We start from the raw sequence: 23248 nt of genomic DNA on the forward strand, positions 1-23248 counted from the left end.
TTGGCACCTATCTGACCTGACTGTCAATGTGCAACACGTCCTAACAATCAACTCATATGTGTATTATGTACCACAGCAAACTGATAACGTTTCAACTTAAAAGAAAATACACCTGTTTCTCTGATTCGTCAAAAGGAAAACAAAGTGCATGAACCACAACGTAACACAGGAAGAATCCAGTCTAGCATGAAAACTTCACGGGACTCGTTGCCCCCGGACACGTTATCGTGTCCGGGAGAGGCAGCGCAGCAGACGTCACCCTGTAATGCATAGACAAGTTTCTGAGCGGACCAGTCTCGTTATTCATACTCCACTTACCATGACACCGCCCTGCCTAACTAAGTCTGCAGTGCCGCGGCACCTTCAGTAAGGCTTGCTGTCGTTCTTTGAGCGCTTCAGCTGCACCTTCAGCCGCTTCATGCCGATCTGGAAACCATTCATCGACTGGATGGCGGCCTGTGACGACACGGGGTTGTCGTAGCTCACAAAGCCTGAGAGAGAAACACAAACACTGGACTTAAAAATGGAAACACAAGACTAAAACACACATTTTTACCAATGAATTTTCTAAACTTTTCCATCACATTTTACTCTATTTTCATTCATTTATTTGAGTGGGCTATAAAGCAATACATGATTAACCCCTTCTTGGTGCATTTTATGTGCTTTTAATTCTTTATTTTTTGATAACTTTGTCTGTGTTCATGCATATGGAATACATTTTGGCATGATTGTGTATCTGAGTGTAATCAGTGAATTTCCAGCTCAGCTCCTACAATAAGTCTAAAATACACTGTGGAAACTAAATAGTTACATTCAGACTGTTCAGGTCAAAAAATGCTCCATTGAAACCCATTCAAACTGACATTTTTGATCCCACAGCCATCAGAGCAGAAAAACAGGACTTGTATTATTTCTGGGTGTCATTCTGGGCTTTTGACTCTGAATTTGTCATTTTGACTATTTTCCACCTGATGAGGTCATTTTGACCATATTTGGCATATGGAGGAAATACATGCTATTTCCACTAGGTGACCTGTCACAGTCAATGTAGCTGCTTGATTTTGAAAAATGCATTTTGTGTGAATAGTGATACAAGTGTGTGTAATTTTAGAGCGGGCACTAAGGGTTAAAAACACACTTCCCAGGCATTTGTGGATAATAGAGTTGAGTCGATTTCCTGTTTTGTCTGTCTGGACCGGGGTACGAGCTTAAACCAGTTTGATTTATGGAAACTGGCTGAACCACTGTTATTTTGTTATTTTGTTCTGGCAATTTTAAAAATATCCTGAGTCACACATCCAACTCAGATTGGGTAATAAACAGATTGACAGCGTGATGAGGTGTTTTCTAAAGTAATTTGCATGAACTCACCAAAACACTTGCTGAGGTTTGTCTGTTTGTCAATGAAGACTTTAGCAGAGATGACATTTCCAAAGGGCATGAACATCTGGAGCAGGTCCTGGTCTCCAAACTCCTGGGGCAGGTGATAGATGAACAAGTTGGCACCTTCGGGACCTGCAGACCAATAAATCAGTTTCACCAACCACACAAACAATAAATGTAATGATATTTCAACAATTTATAACTCAATAAATTGATGTGGAAATCAGATTCATGATGATGTTGAGGAAAAGTAATGAACTGTTGGCGTGCAGATTATAAACCGAGCACACGGATTACTCAGCCGTGGTTTGCCAAATTCATTTCCACATTAATATTTTCTCCACCACATGACTTCTGGGCGTCTCTGTGGTATCATGTAAGAAATCAATTCTAAAATGCATAAATAAAATCAGAGTATTCAGAAGGGCTAACACACAAACAAGGAGAGGCCTCCTGCTATGGTCTGGAGTTTGTTAAAAAGTGGAAGTGTTGATTATCTGAGGCGACGTCGGGGAGAAGGTGATGGTGTCTTACCGGTGCTGCGACTGTCGCTGGCTGACGCAGCAGATTTAAAACAAGACAGAATCCTTAGCAGAAGTTGAGATCGACACACACAGCACACACAACACACACAACTCTACCAACCCGCCCACAACAGTAATTCTTATCAAGTTAGGAGTCAAGCTTCGAGTATGCTTGTACCCAGTTGTTCCTGTTAGCTTTCTCTTATCTGCAGACCGAGTCTTTGGACAGACCAGCTGCCAGAAGAAAAGTTTCACAATGTACATTTGTACATTAGCAACATGTAGGTGTTTTTTAGCAACTTGTCTGTGGTTTTCCATATATTTTCAGGCCCAAAAAGCATGGCTGTATTGTAAAAACCCATCAATGTTTCCAGTAGGTATTGTGCCCCCAAAACTGGGTATTTTAAGTCAAAATATTTCTAAATATTTCCTTTTTTTGCCTAAATTTAACCGCACAGCTATATCTTTTTTGTGTAAATATAAGATATCTGAGATTTGTATAAAACAAACAGTCCCAATACTTTTTTTCTGGATATCGCAGCCTGTTAAAGAGGCTGACTTTTGAGCCTGCAGCCCGTGAAATATTCATTTGGTCATTTTGACTACAGAAAGGAACACTTTGCAGCATGCTCAGACAGCTGTAGACAGTAAACAGACAGTAGCTAATAGCCTCCAGCGCCTCTTTACATTCCTTTAACCACCCCCAGTCACTAAATCTGTATTAACCATATGTCGTCTGCTTCTTTCTACCCACCTTCCTTTTGGCTGCCCGCAGCTGAGACGCTCTGCTGGGACAGCAGGCTCTGGTTGTACAGGCTGGGGAGGGCGGCAGCAGCGTACTGCTGGATGCCCGAGTAGGCCTGGCTCAGCGCTTCCATGGTGTTTCCTGAGCCGTTAGACAGACCGCTGGAGCCGAGGCTGCCGTTCAGGGCCGCCATGCCTGCATCAGAGGAACATAAATGTGAATAAATCTACTCACTCAAAGTGAGTTCAACATAATAACAGTTGTAAAATACATTCAAAGACGCAGCAAGGAACGCCTTAGGAAGTACTTTCTTTCAACGGCAATAGGACTTTTTAACTCCTCGCACTTTAAACATAACTGGGCTAATTTGCACAGGAGTAAGGCGTTTTTTTTATTTTTAGATTTTAGCCCTTTAGTATTTTCTAGGGTTATATTTTTCATCTGTTTGTTGTTTTTTTAGCTTGTTTTTATTGTCTTGTTGTTATTTTTTCACTATGAACTGCTTGGCCCTTTAATTTCCTTTGGGATTAATAAAGTTAATCTAATATAATCTAAATTATATTAATTAAACGAGACAACCTCGTTGGCTTTGTAATTCTTTATAAAAATGATAACAATATAAAAAATAATAATGATTTATTGGACTTTTATAGCACTTATTAAGCATGCAAAGACACTTAACATGAAATGCAAAAAGAAAACAAACGAAAAAAGACCGAAATTTACATTAAACTGCCTTTCGGTGATTTAGTCAGTGGAAGTGCAGGTGTCAGTACCTGCCAGGGAGCCCATGTTGAGTCCGGCTCCGGCCCCAGCAGCCAGAGACTGCAGGGCCCCCAGAGACGCCATGGGGTTCACTGATGAGTTACTGCTGGAGGTCGGAGAGGAGCCTGCTCAGAGAACATTTACTGTTAATGTAACAAACACAACCGCAAAATATCACACAAAGCTGAAGCTGAAGTGAAACAGTGCTGTGGTTGTAATTTTTGTTACCTGAGCTTGTTAGTGCACTGAGTGGGCTACTAGATGTTGTCATGGCGCTGGAGCCTGTGGGCGTGGCCTGTGTGGCGGTTGCTGCTGCCGCTAAAGCAGCCAGATTCTGCATGGCATTAAGACCTAACAGACACACACACAGGTAAGTTTAAGGCTTTACTCACATCTTTTTCTGACACTACTGTACATTAAAACAATACAAATATACAGTTTCTAAGGACATTTTATCTCCTGGAGTGTGCCGCAAGTGAGAATACCATTCAGCCAACAAAATACTCACATATTGAAATCTGAATTTTAAATAATTGCATGATATTTCACGGTCTGTTAACCCCTTGAAATCTGAGAAAATTGTCTTGATTTCTTTCAAAAACATGGGAAGAAGGAAATATAGGAAAGGAAAAATAATTTTAATTTTCCTTTAAAAAAAAATCTAAATTTCCTTATTTCTTGCAATTTGTGGAACATTTTCTTTTTTTCCATGTTTTTGAAAAACAAACCAACAACAAAACACCAATTTGCTCAGGGTTCAAAGGTTTAAATACTTGTGAGAGATGTCTGAACGCAACATTAGAAAAGTGTTGTTGCTCCAGGTTTCAGAGGGTTAACACGTGTGTGTGTATGTGTGTGTGTGTGTGTGTACCTGAAACAGGGTGCAGGTTGTTGAGTGCGTTCCCCGTGGAGGCCGACTGCTGCAGCAACTGTAAGTAAAGCTAAAACCAGGAGAAATGAGAAACAACATGCTAAAGTGGAAGTGACGGGGAAGTTTAAACTGAGGAAACTGCTTCGTCGACAGGCTAATGATTACATTTTGCACAAACAGACACTCACTGCGAGGTACTGAGGGCCCAGGCTGTTGAGCCCGGTGAGGTTCCCCCACATGGAAGCAGCGCTGAGCTGCTGCATCTGCTGCTGCAGCTGTTGGGCCATGCGCTTCTGCTCCTTGTCCTTCTGAGTGTCTGCGAACTTCACCACGATGGGGGACGAGCAGCCCTGAACACAGAAAGAGGAAATGTTTCGTACTCTGACAGCTTAATGTGCTGATACAAACACTGATCAAAGCATTATTAACCCTTTGAAACCTGAGCATGCTGACCTGATTTCTTTAAAAACATGGGAAGATATTGGGCAACTTAAGAAGATATGACCAAAAAAAAAAAGTACAAGCGATTACCTAATAAACAAAAGGAAAACAAAGAAAAAAATAAAAAAGAGGAAATTACCTGATAAAGTTACTATAAATAATAATAATCCTGTAAAATATGTTGTATGAATATATAACTATAATAATGATGAATAAAGGTTTTTTGTGACATTTTCTTGTGACAAGTTCTTGCCAAGTTGCTCATTGCCATTTTTTTCTTATCAACTTTTTGATTTTTAACATAGAAAACAACAAACAAAACAAAACACAGCACTACCCCCAATCTCCAATCACATACATCACATTGTAATAGGCCTTAGAAAATCTACTGAAAGAAACAAAAGAAAGGACATTTTTCTGTGTTTTCTAAAGAAAGCAAACCTTTTTGCTCAGATTTTGAAGTTTTAAATACTTGTGAAGGCATCTGAACGCAGCACTAGAAAAGTGATGTTGATCCAGGTTTCAAAGGGTTAACTTGCAACTTAAATTAGATTTTTTTTTCCTGCTGCTTTTAATCATGATTCACTGTTTTATTTCAATAGTGGAAACAATATAATCCACCAAGTTTGAGATTTGGGCCACAGTTTTATATCACTACATGCTGATTTTAGTGGGAAAGTCAAAGCTCACCTCCATGGTCTGGGACTGGTGCATGGACTTAATGGCTGACTGCGCCATTTGTCTCGCTGTGAATGTCACAAATGCGCAACCTGGAAGAGAGAAACACAATGTGAGTGTGATGTGAGCGGGCAACAAACAGACAGCTCCCCAGCTCATATATCACTACTATGCTCTGGTGCTCTGTGACTTAATAGTCACAGTCTGGAGCTCTGCAAAAGCCGTGCTCTGTGAGTGTGTCTGTGGGAGGCAGAGAGCCGCAGAAGAGAGCGAAAGAAACCAAATTGCTCATAAAAACAGAGTGATAATTTATACTACAATTTGGCGATAAAGTCACCATATATTGCACGTGGAACAAGCCGCAATACCTCGAGTATATTCAAACGGCAATTGTAAAATTGCACATCGTAAGACCTCCTTGGGGCAGTGAGCCTTTTCTTTAAAAGGCTCTAAACTGTGGAACACACTACCGACCTGAATAAAATTTACACAAGATATTAAGATTTTTAACAAAAGAGCAAAAGAGATGTGAGCATTTTTATCTCTTTTATAATGTCTTGTCACTGAGTGTTGTAACTGTATATAATGTTAATATTTATTAAGATTTATTAATATTTTTGCTTTCTTTTTATTTTTATATATATATATATATATATATATATACTGTATGTTGTATTTCTATGTATCTTGATGTAAAAAATATTGAATGCACTCTATTGTATGTAACCTTGATATAGTCTTCTTTTTTTAAAATCTTTTTCTTTATTAAAAGCCTAACTAGGGACAGGAGTTGGAAACTACCAATAGCTATAATCTCTATATGTGAGGCTTCGGTTAGTGCAGCTAGTTTCTGGCAGGCGGAAGTTGTACTGCGTTTAATCGCATTGTCCTCATCAAATAAAACTATATAAATAAAAATATATCGTGTGTGTGTGTGTGTGTGTGTGTGTGTTTAAGGTCTCACCCCGGCTGAGTCCGTCAGGTCCTCTTAGTATCCGGCACTCCTCTATCTGTCCGTACGGTGAGAACATGAGTCGGATGTCGTTCTCGTTACATTTCTTGGAGATCATCCCGATGAACAGCTTCCTGTCCTCCACTGCTGTATTCAGCACAACACAACATCAAACACACCTGCGCTGTGTCAACGTAAATGGTGCAAAACAACAGTAAACATGCACAAACAACGAAGTTTAACTGTTTCAGTGTGGCTCTTATTTATTTCATTATGTAAAAACAAGGGATGCTGTGTTAAGTAATAAGTGTAAAAATGTTTCAAGTCTGTCATTAAAACGACGAGCTCCGATTTATTTTTGACCATTTTTGGTCCACCTGAATGTATTGTGTGAAAAATGTGCCAGCCCCCCTCATTTGTGTAATGAGGTGGAAATGCATGAAGAAAAGGAAAAAGGAGGTTAATATGTTTGAGGAAATAAATGTAGAGGGAGGAAAATAATTACACAAATAAATAAATACATTTAAAATTAAATAAATATGTAAAATGGATTATAAATTGGGACATTCAATAAATAGGATTTTTTACACAACGTGGAAAATAATGCATAAATAAATGATCAAATAAATATGAAAATGAATACATTAATACATTAAATGGAAAATTAAATAAATACAACATAAATAAAACATTTTTGACATTTTCATTTATTTATTGACACATTTATTTATGTTTGATTTTGTCAGTTTCGGTGCTCCATATTTAAAAACTATATACATTTCTTCAAAAAAAAAAGTCCAAACATTTTTTTCCCAAATTTTTGCACGCTGCATTACTGATGCCGCTCTTTAAAGCAGTTTCTGTCTGCAACGCGAAAGACGACCACATCACCGATCTACACTACACAGAGTGGACTAAGGTTGGGAAGCTTTGAGAGCAGCATTAGAGCAGCATAGTCGCTAGCTTCCAGCAGGAAAAAAAATAAAAATCAAGGAGCTATGATTTATGGTTCAAAGTTTATGAAATTATTTATAAAATATGCACATTTTTTGTCACGTGCAACACGCTCAGCGTCAGAGAGCTGTCCATACAGACACTGAAACAGGATATTAACAGTATTGAGAACCAGTCCTAAATTGGTACCAGTTCCTGACGGGTCACAGCTAAATATGTCATTTCACTGGTCTAATTACACTGACACATTATATAATTATGACTGTTGACAGCAATAAGCTTTGTCAAAGCTATAACCATCATTAGACAGGGTATTAACCCAGAGAAGGTGGATGAAAATGACAGAAAATCCTTACCATTGTTTTTCTCACTGTCAGCTGGTTTCATCTGGATCGGGTGGTGCATCTGAACAAGACAACAATCACACGTTAGGACTCACACTGATGAAATATGCACATCTGTGTTCTGTGATGCATTTAAGAAATGTCAGCAGAGATTCATGTTAGTTTCAGAGGTTAGCATCGTCATTGGGGTGAACTGGTAAGAAGAGTCACAGTATGAAGAAGGCCACCTGTAATACTGCTGCATACACCTTTTTTTGGCTCACTATCTGTTACTAACTTATATGTTTTTCAATTTTTAAATCATATCAGTGCTTCTTTAAGAGCTGCAATGATAAGTCATTATGAAAAAAATAATAATTGATTCATCGTTTCAGTCATTTTTCATGAAAAATGTCACAGACTTGCTGGTTCCATCTTATAAAATGTGAGAATTGAATGCTATTCTTTGTCATTTATGATAGTAAATGAAGAACATCTGTCTTTAGGTTTTTGACTGCTGGTTGGAAGATGTCACTTGCGGCTCTGGCAAATTAAGATGATTTTTTTTGTAACTTTTTTTTTTGGACATTTTATAGATAAATGGAAAATGAATGACCGTTCGTTGCAGACCTACCTCCATAAGCTGTTTGGTTAAAATGCATGCAACATGAAAACATGATATTATAATTGCACTTGCAGAAACCGCCCAACTACATCACAGTAACTATTTCTTTATTATCATTAAGACTTTAAATGGTTTTGAGTTTGTCATTCAATGCGTGCTTTGACCTCAGCCCAAACTAGAGCTGCACAATTTACTTCAAAAAGAACATTTTTTTCCTCCATTCATAATTAAGATTACAATTGTTTCCCATTACTTTAAAAGCATCCATAATGTGTTCATGCAGATAGAACAGACAATTATTTTTCAGTCAAAAAAGACACACTGCTATTTTTAGAGATGCATCTCAAATCCGACTGCATGCAAGAACACGACATTAAAAAATAATCACATCATCACGTGATGAAATTTCAAACCGGCCCATCCTCTACTTTTACTTGAAACAGCCTCTAAAGTATCACTGCTGTTTTTAATTTTGTTACACACATATTTGTCATTTGTGTCTAAACAGAGAACGAGAGAGATCACACACACACACGCACGCACACACACACACACACACACACACACACACACACACACACACACACACACAGAAAGACAGATAATTAAGATAAGCTCTACATGTTATGTGTTGAAAAGAGCAAACCCCACCACCATGTACACAAACACTTTCTAACCATGATGTGAACAATTTGGACATAGAGAATTGAATTTTGACAAACAGAAATATATATACTCTAACATACCTTAAAGTGGTGGAATTTGATTTTTGAATTACTGTAACACTCATCATTAAACATTTATTATGCTGAGACCATCTTTAATATTAAGCAATATATGATTATGAGAGGAAAAAAAACAGTAAAAAAAAAAAAAATAGCCTTTTTGAGCAATGCCTATATTGGCCATAGCAAATGTTGATACATGAAAAGGGACAATTCAAAGGCGATAACCTAATTGCTGGAAACAATGTCGGCATTGTACATTTCTGCAAACCACAGATTTTTGTTTAAAATTGCGTAGCGGTTAAATCGAAAGTTAACGTTTCGATAATGCTGTGGTTAAGGTCGGGTTAAGTTTAGGCACATAAACACTTGGCCATGGTAGGAAAAAAAAAAAGTTTTGGCTAAAAAAACAAAACAAAACTGTTTTAGGGGGCACTACTGCAGCAGGGAAAGCAGCGATGTCCCTAAAAAAAACCCAGCTGGTTTCCATGTCTAATTAGCCGCTGGAGGAACAACGGCTCGGCTCTATCGCTGCAGGCTGGGGTGCAGTTTTTTGGGATGACAGCAGTTTTGATGGCATTTTGTATGGAAGAAAAAACAGATTCTCAGGAGAGATTAAAAAAAAATAGATCCACCTCTCATAACACACGCTGACAGGAATTTTTATCCCTTAAAACTCCTCAGATGGTGAATAAGCTTTTAGGTTTCTTTTTTGCATCAAACATATGGAATAAGTTACAGGAGGTATTGAAAATAGAAATGTGTCTGTAGATCATTTTAAGTGTGTGCTAGATAGTATAGTTACTGTACAGTGCTCCTGCTTTGGCTCACAGACATGATCGTTGTTTATTGTTTTTATTGTCACTACTTGCAGATTTGTTTGCTATTTAATCTTTTTTCAGCCTTTTTACTGATTGTGTTGCTATTTATAACTTTTGACAGCCATTACTGCTAAATAGTTGTTTTTATTGAATTTACTGCACTCATATGTTATATATCCCTTTAGCCCACTCGTGAGTCCAGGGCTTTGCTGTAACAGAGACATTCACAGTGAGACTGTGTCCTGTGCTGTCTGAACTGTGGACTCCAGCTGATGATACAATGGATGCCAGTGGCCAAATGGAACAATATTCACTGACGCTGCAATACTTTGTCTCGATGAGAACATGAAGCTTCTATATGCGCGTTCATAATGCCTACGGCAGTCTCACCATCCAGCGTCCCCTCCGCCTTCGGAAAAAAAGCCAGTTAACATAATACACCCCTTACCGTATATTAAATCATTGTTTTTCTAAGTGGAGTCTGGCTTTAAGGAAAATTGCTGTCTAATAGTCTAGCAGTGACTATATTTTTAAATTGGCGTAAACTTAAACTGATATTGATTTTTTTTTTTTGGGGGGTGGCTAAAATACACCTTATTGCTGACCCCGCCCACAGCATGGATGTATTATAGGAAGTCTGGATACAGTGTTGGAGGCAGGGCCTCGTTCATTCCTATGAGAGCTGCTCATTAGTGCATGAAGTAGAAAAAGCTCTTTTTTCAGATGTAGAACTGTGTGAAATACTCAGATCTACAGGCCCATAGAGCAGCGTACTGGAGACTCGCGGCAGCTGAGCGCAGCCGAGTGTACTCAAGCGGGTAAACCGACTTCCAGTTTAGTGCCTCGCTAGCTTGACTGGCAGTCTAAAAAATTGAATCTTGCACCTCTTTTAGACTTTCCAATATTACTGAACTGGATGGCTTAAACATAAATGGTGAAATGAGTCGTTTCTCTGGGTTTTGACGCTCATAAAAAATGTATGCAGTAATTTATCTCTATGTAAAATTTGCCTCAGAGCCTGGCGCACTTCCTGGCGGCTTGGTCCACAGCAGGACATTGTTTAGCTTCTACCTGCTTCTCCAACACTGACTTTGGATAAAAACCTCACACATCCCACTTTAAAAGATTTGAACTATGCCTTTTAGTACAAGACAGAAAGAAAGAGAGAAGAGGAGAAGAAGAAGACGGCAGTAGAGTTTAATAAACCAGTTTGCCGTATCAGCTCAGACAGTTCATGCGTCCCACCTTCGTTACAGCGATTATTGCCCACAGAGAAGAAGTCTGAGGTTTTAATATGAATCAGCATGCATTGAAAGGTCAGATTAAGGAGGCTGTCACCTACCCCTGGCAGAATCTTCATGTTGTGCAGAGCATTCTGTGCTTCCAGGGCTGATTTGCGAGTATAGTATGTTATAAAACAGCAGCCTGCCGGGAATAAAGACACCTTCTGTCACACAGCTGACTCAGGACATGTGGGGTGGAAAACCTGCGCTATGTGTAAGTTATGCTGGGTAGTACTAACAAAGGCTATTATGGGGTCTTCATCAATCCAAAAACTATTAATAATGTAACTTAATAATCATAGTATTGGTTACTAAAAGTAGAACATAACTATAACCGGAAACACACACAGACACACTGAAGGAAACAATGACACACTATTAGGGCAAAAGGATGCAGCTGTACTTCAGCCATGATATAATATTAGTGTAAAAACAAAGACTCTGTTAAATTACAAGTGTAATGTATAACAAAAACACAAGCCAATCCTTTTTATGTCAGAGTTAAACAGAGGATTTCTTTGAAAAATGCCAACAAATAAGTTAGTAAAGTTGTTTTATACAGACAGTTTTTGGCACACTAGTAATATCGTATGTCCACCTAGTTTCTTTGTAGCTGAAAAATAATCTACATTTTTTAAAACTATATATAAGACTCCTACAGATTCAAATAAAGTATTTTTCTGTGTGTGTGTGTGTGTGTGTGTGTTGCTGCAGGCTTACCTTTGCTCTGTGGGGGATTCTGGCTTCGGTCTCGGAGAACATTTATCTCATAAACTGCTCCATACGGCTCAAAAAGTTCACGAAGCTGCTCCTCGGACCAGGACCGCGGAATCTGTCCCACAAACATCTTAATGGCATCAACATCTGGTTGGTCGGGGTGGTCCAGAGACCCATTCATCTTCTTACCACTGCAAAGACAAACACCACATTAGGGGGCTAGAAATATATGTTTACTGTATATAAACAGTAAACATATTCATAAATACGACAATTTAACGACAGCGTGCAGGATTGTCAGGTGCAGATTTTTCAGTGAAACAAATGTGGCAGAGACTGAGATATAGATATGAAGACCAACAGAGATGCACTGATAGTGTCATTCACTTCATTTTCTTCATTTTTACGACACATTATCAAAGTCATGCAGCCCAGTCACTAGAAGAAAGTGTTGACATTGCAGGTTTTGCAAACCATGAACACAATATATTTGTATGTTTCATTCATATCATATCAGCATTTCTAAAAAGACGTAGCATATGAGCTGAGTCTGTCATCTTGAGTTGGAGGTGATGATGGATAGTGTGTCACATATGCGGGACACCTGCTGGGCTGCAGACCAAAATTTAAGACCAACAAACAACAGAAATGGTGGTGGGTTTTTTTTCCAGGTAATTGCTGTGTTTCCAACAGCTTTTAAGGCTCCATATGTGCTTGTTTTGTAGCCACCTTTCAATGTTTTTCCACTGCTGAAAATTGCACAAAAAGCAGTTTTTCTACACAGACATTGCTGCTTGTCCTGCTCCTGCATCCTTGCTTATTCAGTCTGTCTTCAAACTCTGTGCACATGTATTTGGATCGATGTTTTAGCTGCTTAGGAGGAGACGGGTGGTAATTAGTGACAGAACATCACTGCATTTCACCGGTTAAGGATCTGAAATTAAGTGTGTCCACCTCGGTGTTGCCGATTGGAGCTGGAGGCGGTAGATCCCTGTGACTACTGCAGAGTCATGTGACCCAGGTATGAATGCCGATCGCGCGCATTCTCATTGCATTAAAAAGACAGATGTCAGCGGGTGGTGGCAGGTTTTTTGTGCAGTGGGAATGAAGCTACAGCCAGACCAAATAGCAGGATGGTTAAAAAGGTGTGTCATGAAACAGCCGCAGGCACCATTTCCCAACTACACGTCCTCAAACACTGGTCTGCCACTGGAAAACAGTCTTTCAATGCTTTTATACTTCCTGGGTCTTCAACTTTACTTGCATAGTTGAATCACATTGTCCACTCATAGTGCAAAATCATAGTTCAAGTATTTCATGACTTTTGTTAACTTCCAGCCCGCAGCCCTGTCCCGCCTGCAACTTGTGCAAAACTCTTCAGCCAGGCTGTTAACTTGAACTAACCACATCACATCAATCCTTGCATCCCATCAGTGGCTCAACAGAAACTAAAGAATAGACCTTAAGATACTGCTTATCACATACAAGGCCCTACATGGTTTATACCTTTATACATTTCCAATCTCTTGCGTGATACCACCTCTGCGCCACTCAGATCATCCAACCAAGGCCTCTTAGTTATATTCTGCCTCAAATTCAAGGGTTATTGCGCTTTTGCCATTAAAGGGATACTTTGCAGATTTATAATCAGCTTTGTATCATAACAGTGTGGGCAGTATGTGTAAGTTAATTACTGTAAATTTCCCTCTATCTAATCAGTGCTCAAATCTCCCTGCTCAAAGCGTGCCATGCCACATGCATTTTATTCTAATCATTACCAATAAAATAAATTGAAGAAAAAGTGCAAAGAAAATGTCAGCATGGGAGGAACTTTTACTTTATAAAACCTCAGAGAGCTGTTTTCATTTATTCATTTTCTCTTCACTAAATTTTCACTTGACTTGCTGTATATAGTGCTGAACTTTTCTGTTGGCTTTCATTTGCTAAAGGCATTTAAACAATGTTTTATGTTATATGTCCAAATTATACATTTTGACAGAAAGATTTTCATTTTTATTGTAAATGCATATTGGTTACAAATATTGGTTATTGGTCTCATTGAGTAATAATAATCAGTAATGCTATCAGCCTTGAAAAACCAATATCGGTCGACCCCTGACACACACTGTAATTCATTTTTCTAGTTCAATCGCCTCCACCACAAACATCCGTTTCTCTCTGATCAAATATGAACCAAGACTGTGTTACTGAGTCGTCGATGTCTCTCCTCAAATGTTCTCAGACACATATTTTAGCACAATGTTTAACTGTATTATGTTACCGTTTGTCACCATATTGTTTTTCGGACAAACATTACATGATCCACATGCCGAAGCCTTTTTTCTCTGTTTTCTCTGGTGATTAAGCACCAGTTTGAAATGTATTTGTGTCTTTATTCTGCAGAGACTGCCCAGTTCTGTGAGAAAACTGTCTTTCAAAAAGTGAAATACCTGATTAATTTACAAATTTAAAGATCTCTTTCCCTCTCACCAACACAATCTGATGTATATGTAAACAGTCACTTTGAGTTCACACTGACTAAATTTGGAGCACTGTTGGTATACACCATTCAGTTATTCAGAGCACCACTCTCAGAGCAGCTGAGGGCACTCTGGGCACAGACAGAGCAGCAAAGCGCCAAGCTCGGTGGATGTGCTTCACTTTACGCTCTTTTCCTTCAAACAATAGCACTCATTTCAGAGTAGAGCATCAGGTGGTTTTACAGATGCTCCCACTGACAACAGACCCATCAACAGCTGCGTCTACAAGCACTTTGTCTCAGTCTGATTAAAGTCAATCTGATGAAGATTTTGGGTCAGCTGTTAACATGGGATGTCCTCAAATACGATCTGGTGCTTACATGCACTGAGCAGTCGTGTGATGCACAAAAATTATGAATATAGTAACTTCTGCCAACTCTCGCAGTGACCATGAGATAAACAGCATGGACACTTTTCACACACTTTCACACTGCAAGTGCATTTTCTCGCGGTGAAAAATAAATAACGGATAACTTGTGACAGCAGCACAGCTCTCTCCCTTTCCTCTCGCACACCTGGGCAGGAGTGAGTCAGTTACTATGGTTACAGGGCCACTCAAGAGTCTTGTTTGGAGGCTAAAATCGATATTTATCATCTTTTGTTTTGATGCACTTAATCAAGCAACAGCGTGATTACAATGGAAGTCGCCATTTTCTTGAAATGGAGGAACGTACATCGTCACGTCCCCTTACGTGAGGACGGAGCTTGTACAGAAAGAACGCAGCCAGAGATGAATCAGCTTCATCATTTACATGATACTAGTTTTCTTTGGATCGGTTTATGAAAATGTTTAAACTCCCACTCAGCAACTGACTGAAATTTGAATTAATTTGGGCCCATTTCAGATGATTGAGGTGTTTATATAGATTATGTTTAATCTGTTTGGGTTTTTAAACCTATTCTGATCAGATTAGTAAGATCCATGTTCACATGCCTCATGAAAATCATTATTGAACCTACTTTAAACCAGCTGTATGCCAATTGATACCACACGGCCCCTGGTTTGTCTGCCAGCAGCAGTCCAACCTCTTTTACAACAGCAACAAAAACTTTGCTGATCTGGCACACCTTTCACCCCAAACCTGTGCTACATACCACCACAGGTCTGCAGGCCTAAAGTCTGACATGAAGCAGAATTTATTTTTAAAAACCTGTGCCAACCAACAGACAAAATACCAAAACTAAGTGTTTCAACTAAAGAAATAACATCCAACAAAGCACACAGAGAGTAAGCCCTTCCACTGTCAAACACATGCCCGAAAGACAAAGACAATTTAGTTATTTTGATCTGTATTTAGACTTTTTAAAGAGGACCCATTACACATTTCCATATTTTGTGTCTTGTATATTGTGTTACAGTGTCAGAGGTTCATATTACTCATGGCCTAAATATCACACAATGGTAAACACATGTAGAGGTAATCTCTGTGAGCTTCAGATTTCCTATCTTATTGAACTCTCTCGTTTCCATAAATTGTTTAAATTCTGGCTAAAGTATGACATTAGTGGGTGTGTTTTCATTAATAACATGATCATAAGCAGGTCTTTGGAGTATCCTGTTTACGTGCTGGAGTATGTAAACACCATATTCTGTTTATGAAAACCCACATACGCTATCTGGAGTACTCAAAAAGAAACCAGCTTGTATACGGGGAACATCAATAACCTAATTTCTCTGTGCTAATGTGAACACTATATCCCAAACATGATCATAACTGTGATAAACCTCATAAACAGATAATTCCTGTTTGTGTAATCATACTCAATGTGTGCTGGATTTCTTTATTTGGTCGTCTGCTCCAAGCACGCTACTGTAAGATTTCACATTACGTGGCCTTAGAGCTGGGCAATGAAATCCATTTCATGAATTCTTGGTTTAGGACAATTTTTAACATGACAATTCGAGATTTTCTCTTTAACTTTCTGCGTCCTCCCCAAGCGCTTACCTCCTGGAGATACACACACACACGACAAAACATGACAGCACGCGTTCATGACAATAAAGAGTATGTTTCCAAAAAAAGGCCCAATCTCGCCAGTCGTTTGGAGCCGGTTCGGTTTTGCAGCATCAGATCTGGAACAAACCACAGTCCAGTGCGAAGTTTATTTCTAGGCTGTTGCGACTAAATGCAGCAGCACGTACGATTTATTTCAGCACCTCAAACAGAAGCAGCAGCCAAGAGGGAGAAATGTGTCGCGCTCTGAGATGCATCAGACCGCGTCAGCCCACAAACAGCCGGTAAAAAGAAGCCGACATCAGTGGAATCATTTTCTCATTGTGTCCCGTATGACAGGAAGGGGCCCGCTGCAAAGCTGTTACTGATGCAGTCGCTGCGTATCACTAAAGATACGGTGCCCATATAAACAGGTGAAGAGCCTGCAGGTTTACCCACATGCTGAAAACTACCAGCCGCCTCTTCTATACGCACATCTGTATAACTGAAAAGAGCTCGTCGTTTGACTCCATTACAACAGGCCGATGGTCAAAACCCATAACATCATCTGGTAACATGAGACTAACGATGAACGACGGCTGTATTAGTTCAGAATTGGTCGGAAATGGTTGCACAACAGTGCAATATGCAAAACTGACTTGAACATTTTTCATTCTTCCTTTGTTAATTTTTTATGGCTAAAATCAAAGAAATCATTGTCATTTGTAGTTTGTTTTTAAGAGGCTAAAAAATATTGCTTAAAATCATAAATCGAGTTTGGTGTGAAAAAAAAAATCAGAGATTTTATTTTTGGGCTACATCGCTTAGCCCTACACAGCTACACGAAGCTTCATGCTAACATCGGGGAAACGTGTAAACTTTGTAGCAGATGTTGTAATTTTCTCACTGGTTTAGAATCGTATTCCTGCTGGAACATGTTGGATTGTGTTTACAATCTTGTCTGGTGATTTATCACCGTAATAAGTGCCACTATTTTTCCATCACAGTCATTCTCCAGCTGCCAGTACACTGCTACATGTAGCTACATGCTAATGCCAGAGGGATGTGTGAATTTGGTTGGCAGCGTTGTTCATTTCTCCTCAGTTTCGGATCATATTCCTGCTAGAACATGTCCAGAATTGTCTCCATGTGAGATGCATTATGAAGCACAAAATACAACAACAAGAGTCTCAGGACTGTTGAGCGACTGAAGTCGTGTATCACACAAGAGTGGACGTTTTTTCACAGCAGACGTTTTGACTCACAGTAGGAAAATAACTGATAACGTTAACACTCAGTACGTCACATACATAGCTCTATCAGGTCATTTAACTGGACACCTGTCCTTGTCTCAGTATACAAACAGTGAGAGAGAATCCATTTATTGATGAAGTCTGTCCGACTCCTCCACGACCGCTGGAGATTTGCCTCCTTTCAGCTTGTTACTATTACCTTATATTATTTTTACAGTCTATGATACAGACCCAATCACAATCACAACTGTTTATTTATTGTAACTTTGGGGTAAAAAACCGCAGCATCACGCACAAATAAACAGCGCTGATCAAACTCTGCCTTCACTGATTAGTTTTAATCCACCTAAAAAAAATCACTACCAGTTTAAGTGTACGCTATATTTAGAAAATTTTCAGGGCGTTACGCTGCTGTAAGACATCCCTTGTCGACAGGGATTTGAAGCTGTTATATCAAAAACACCAGACTCCACTGAGAAAAAGTCATTTTACTCCACTGAACGGCGGAGCTGCTGCTCTGACGCTGCCTCCATCAGCTGCTGTGGAGGCTAAAGAGGAGACAACATTCAGATACAGTCAACAATTACAGTAAGATGGATTTTTTTAGGTGGTTAAAGTATGTTTTGCTGCGACCCCATCCATAGCAGGACATCGCTTAGCTTCCATGCCATAGTTGAGGGACTGTACTTTAGTCATCAGAGGAGGGGGGTGGCTTGGGTGTGACTTTCTTATTTAAAATAAATATAAAATACTACCTTCTCAAGTTATATGTCCCACAAGTTCCTCCGCAGTTCTTAGTTGTTTTTAATGCCTGACTCGTTTGCGACATTCCTTCCCCTCCTCATAAATAACTAACAGTCCCTATCCATAAACATCGAGGGAGACCCGCACGGCAACAAGTAGCACGTGCGAAACACCAGTTAAAGTGAGTCCAGTTAAAGTCCAACTGAGGTGTTTACATGACAGAACAGCTCAACTTCCCGTCAAATTATCTGGAGGTGTTAGTCTGACATCAAGAAATTTGATTTCTCAAAGTGGGACATGTTTACATGGATTTTAAAAGTTGTTGTTTAGTCGGACTAACACAATACTTTGACTTTTTCTGACATCATGTAAGTTTGTACTGTCTGGCTGAGTTCCATTAAGTGTCCCAAAAAGCTAATCCAGTGAGCCAGCATGTGCAAAGTGGAGTGCAGCCATCATTAATGTGATCAAATTCCCCTGAGCTACGATGACGTGTCCAAACTGTCTGCAGTGACAAAGGTATATATGAAGGAATTTCACTTTCCCATTTTTTTAACATAAAATATCTTGTCTTTGTACTGTCCCCAATTGAATATATTGTGTGCAAATCACTGCATTCTGTTTTTATTTCCGTTTTAAACAGTGTCCTAATTTTTTTGGGATTGTATTTAGGCTTCCAAAATCCTATTAGAGGTGTTTATTTGCACAGATTATCTTGCTGAATGAGACGTGAGCATCCTGAACTTTTGTATACCACATATCTCATTTTATGCAATAATCAAAAATCCCGAGGCTTTTTGACAAGGGAACCAGGGCGAAGCAAACTCTCGTGTCGGCCTGCAGAAAAACGTCATCTTTGCAGCACTCTATTATGTCTGATGCCCGTCAGTCAACTTATAATCATCACTGCCACTGTTGTCAGTGACAATAACATCTTGGACATCCACATTATTCAAGTATTCCATGTTTGCGAATGTGATGCTATTTAAGGCCTCCATTGAGCCCTTGAGACCGAGGAAAAGTACAGGCCTAAAAGTGACACAGTGGCTGATTAAATAGGGCAACATTTGTGATAAAATACCTTCATGTCAGTGTAAACCGTTGCATAGACATAACTTAAGGCATGACCAGTGGTGCTTTCAAAGAAAATCTGTCCAAAAGACTATTTTGGAAGTAAGAATACTCATAATGTGGTTTAAATGACAAAATCTGGATGTTAATTTTAACCTAAAATGTTGTATTCTTCACAGGTAATGTGCAACAATCAGAGATAGACCTCCATAACAACAGGAACTGATCAGCATCTGAATCAGACAAAAACAATTCTCTACCTTGAAAGAAGGACTGAGGGAAGGCACCAAACTGACACACCACGGACACAATTATGACCTTAAAATGGACCAATCCAATCAAGCAGACATCCAGAGACATACGTGTGATACTTACGAGGCCGGACAGAGCGAGTTACTTACACAGGACTAGAATTCAAAGAGCAGTGGTCCACCATCATCTCGGGGAGAAAATCCAACTTAAAAGAAGCCATGACGGCAGAAATGTGTTTTTCTGTCTCCTTTTTTGAACAAGACAATGAAGCTAAACTGAAACAGCGATCAGAGGGGCGGTGGTAAACTCCAGATGTTGATAAGTCCCAGCAAAAGGTAGATAAACGCAGCCAACAGCGCACAAAAAGCGGAGAAAAACAGTGCGCCACAACAAACCAGTCCACATGGAGAACCCGTCCACCGGAACACAAACACGACAAACAAAGCCGAGGAGTCGCCTTCGTGTGAGATGAAGAGCACAAAACGACAGACACAAAAAGTGACGGGCCTTCAGGTTGGCGTTCCTGGCTCTGGGACTGGGACTAACCACTGCATGGAGATCATGGAGGGCTGCTGGGATCACTGGGGCCAGAGAAAGTAATGGCCATTTGGGCTCCCACAATCAAAGTGCTGATGATCCACGGCCTTTGTGAACATTTCTCCTAGGCCAGCAGATCTAGCTGCAGCGTCAGATAAACAGGGTGTCAGATTGATGGTGATAAGGCCCAGTGGGCAGCGGGAATGAAAGAGGGAGTGAATAGTGCTCCCCAGCCAGTAGCTAATCCCCGGACTAGCCACAGCAGCGGCTAACAATTAGGTTCCGGCCCGAGGGGGTCTGTGTTTACCCTGTTGTCCTGCAGGCTGCACCGGTTTGTGTGTGAGTTCTGTGTGTAAAAACAGAAGGCAGCCGATGCCAAATGACACGGGCTTTGGGCTTTGTGTGCAGCCCGCAGTACACACACAAACACACTCACACAAACACACTCACACAAACACACTCACACAAACACACTCACACAAACACACTCACACTCACACTCACACAAACACACTCGCACAAACACACTCACACACCTCTGAAATGAGATAAACTGCGGGGATGTTTGAAACACAACACTGCCAGCCTTCAGGTAGCTTTTGGCTGGACTCAACAGAACCCCGAACTTATGGCGAGCCTTTTTAACATTTAATCAGCAGAAATTTTAGAAATTATAAATGAACAATTGCTTTTTTTAGTTATAACTCCAAGCCAACATATTCATAATTTAGCTTCGACTAGTAGCAATTCTAATTAGCGCTTAAAGGCGCACTTTCATGTTTCACACACTCGCATCACATAAAAAGAGGTTCTCAAAATCAAACTTAAAAAATTACACCTCAATATTATTTCAGTTATTAAGTTTTTCAACCAATATCAGTCCTAATCATAAATATCAAATAGATATTGTTTGTCAGATTTTTAACCCTTTAAATGGCAGGTTTTTTGTCATGATGCCATTATGTTTTTAGATGGAAAAAAATCCCCAAAAAATAATTACTTTCTATACACTACATGCTAAGCCTTGGATATGTTAATGTTTAGCAGGAATATTGAGTTTTATACATTATTATTATTTTTTGTGCAGCATCAAATACTCACCACTCTGCAAGAAGCGCTTTTCAAAATCAAGCTTTGAAAAAAATTATTCATTGACATTAGTGAGTTATTTTTTAACAAACATTAGTCCTAATCATACATTTAACCTTTTAAATGCAAGGTTTTTGTCATGATGCCACTATGTTTTTTTGATTAAAAATATTATTGTTTTTATTATCGCAGCCTGGGATATTTTAATGATTAGCAGAAATATTGATTTTTATACTTTTTTATTTTTTGTGCAGTGTCAAATACTCACACTCATACTGTTCTGCACACAAAATGCACTTTTCAAAATTAGGCTTAAAAAAAAAAATTATACAAGAATATTGTTTTCGACTTTGATTGAGTTTATTTATTTTTTTGAGAAACATCAGTCCTAATCATAAATATCAAATATTCATTAATTTTCAGAATTGTAACTTTTTCAGTGCCAGGTTTTTGTCATGATGCCACTATGGCTTTAGATGAAAAAACAAAACCAAACACAAAAACTGAATTATTATTAATATACAACATGCAGAGTAGATTTCGGATTATCACAGCCTGGGTTATGCCAATGAAGTTACTATATTCAAAATGTTTGCACGTCTCACAGCTGGTATTAGAGCACATCCCATGAGAACAGCTGGCCCATAATCTTCAATCAGATTGATTTCAGATTTGGAAAAAGTGTGCATGTAAACACAGCTAATGAAAAAAACTGATTCACACTGGGAATTTTTATGTACTTTAAATGTAAATAAGGTGCCCGAGTGCATAAAAGGTTTTTTAATAGAGAAAAAGAGCCGGAGTGGCCCCCAAAAGAAAAAATCACGTTTGAGTGCGCCTGTATGAGGACGCCATGACCTGTTTGAAAACACGAGGCCAGTTCTTGGATGTTGATCGAAACAGTTAAAGTCACACACACATTGTTTTACTAGTTGATGTTGAGCCCTCTGGACTGCAGGTACGACTGACTGATTGACTCTATCGACTGACACACGGATGCATAGTGTGGACACTGAGTTTCGACAGATTTTCTTTAACCCGTGTTTTCCCTAAAAAAAAGTGCTATGAGAGATCAGAGTAAAGCAGAGTGAAGTCTTCTTACCCCCCTAGTGCCAAGTTCGAGACCTCTGATGTGGGGAGGGGGAGCGTGGGCTGTCCAGTCTGCTCTGGAGACACATAGAGGGTTTCAGGGTCCAGGCTATCCATCCAGGGCCTCTCACGTCTACTGGTAACAAACACAGGACACACAGCAGACACAGAAGCACTATTACAAATACAAACACAACAAATATTCACACATTAAGCCTCATGCAGCAGCACATTCTCTTCTCTTCTCTTCTCCAGATGCACCAAATGTTCTTTACCATCCAAATCTGCTCTGACCAGGTGAGCTCAGTGATGAATCCCACTGATCATAAGTCGCCTGTTTGCACAGTTAACGCCCTCTAAACACAACATAATAAACTTAAACAAAGTAAATGTATTTTCAGGGACATATATTGAAGAATTAAAGTAAAACTATGCATGCAAAAAGGTTCAAATAAATTTCATAAATCAAAATAATTAAACAGGAAAAGCAGAAAGTCCTCATACATACAGTTTATATAAAAAGCTTTAAAAATGGCTTTCACAATGAAAAAAATAGCTGCCAATTAATTTTCCAGACAATTGACTAAGCTGTATACTTTCATATAGTTTGTGTGCAAAATCTTAATTTGTTAAGTAGAAATCTAATAATAATAGTGGAGTTAAAAGTACAGTATTTCCCTCTGAAGTGTTGTGAAGTAAAAGTGGAAAGTGGTACGAGATTAAAATACTCAAGTAACTTAAAAGTTTGTATGTATGTGTGTATGCATATATGTTTAGTTAATTAAAGAATAGGTTTAAATTAGTAAGGAATCTCGTTAATTAAAATTCAGTGACTTATGGAGAAGAGGTGGGATTAAATAAGTATTGTTCTTGAACATGACGACCAAGTTATCATGTGTTTGATCATTTCTTTTTCTTTGTGTTTTTCA

General features: G+C 39.1%; 1 protein-coding gene across 2 annotated transcripts in view; it reads right to left on the reverse strand.

Moving 5' to 3' along the window:
• celf1 (cugbp, Elav-like family member 1) overlaps positions 1–23248 on the reverse strand; it is a 40305-nt gene that overhangs the window by 9298 nt on the left and 7759 nt on the right. Inside the window, exons 2-14 of one of the 2 annotated variants that reach the window (XM_042490210.1) lie at positions 22333–22452; positions 11814–12001; positions 11153–11235; positions 7673–7721; positions 6375–6509; positions 5423–5502; positions 4480–4641; positions 4292–4361; positions 3649–3771; positions 3432–3545; positions 2665–2850; positions 1375–1518; positions 319–491 (exon numbers count right to left, since the gene is read on the reverse strand). In XM_042490210.1, the coding sequence (XP_042346144.1) occupies positions 364–491; positions 1375–1518; positions 2665–2850; positions 3432–3545; positions 3649–3771; positions 4292–4361; positions 4480–4641; positions 5423–5502; positions 6375–6509; positions 7673–7721; positions 11153–11235; positions 11814–12001; positions 22333–22436 (1566 nt within the window). In that variant the 5' untranslated portion in view covers positions 22437–22452 and the 3' untranslated portion in view covers positions 319–363. Of the gene's footprint in view, positions 1–318; positions 492–1374; positions 1519–2664; positions 2851–3431; positions 3546–3648; positions 3772–4291; positions 4362–4479; positions 4642–5422; positions 5503–6374; positions 6510–7672; positions 7722–11152; positions 11236–11813; positions 12002–22332; positions 22456–23248 lie in introns of those variants that run through there. The other variant, XM_042490218.1, reaches the window with a different exon arrangement.

The sequence above is a fragment of the Plectropomus leopardus genome, chromosome 1, assembly GCF_008729295.1.
Source record: "Plectropomus leopardus isolate mb chromosome 1, YSFRI_Pleo_2.0, whole genome shotgun sequence".
NCBI classification, from domain to species: domain Eukaryota; kingdom Metazoa; phylum Chordata; class Actinopteri; order Perciformes; family Serranidae; genus Plectropomus; species Plectropomus leopardus.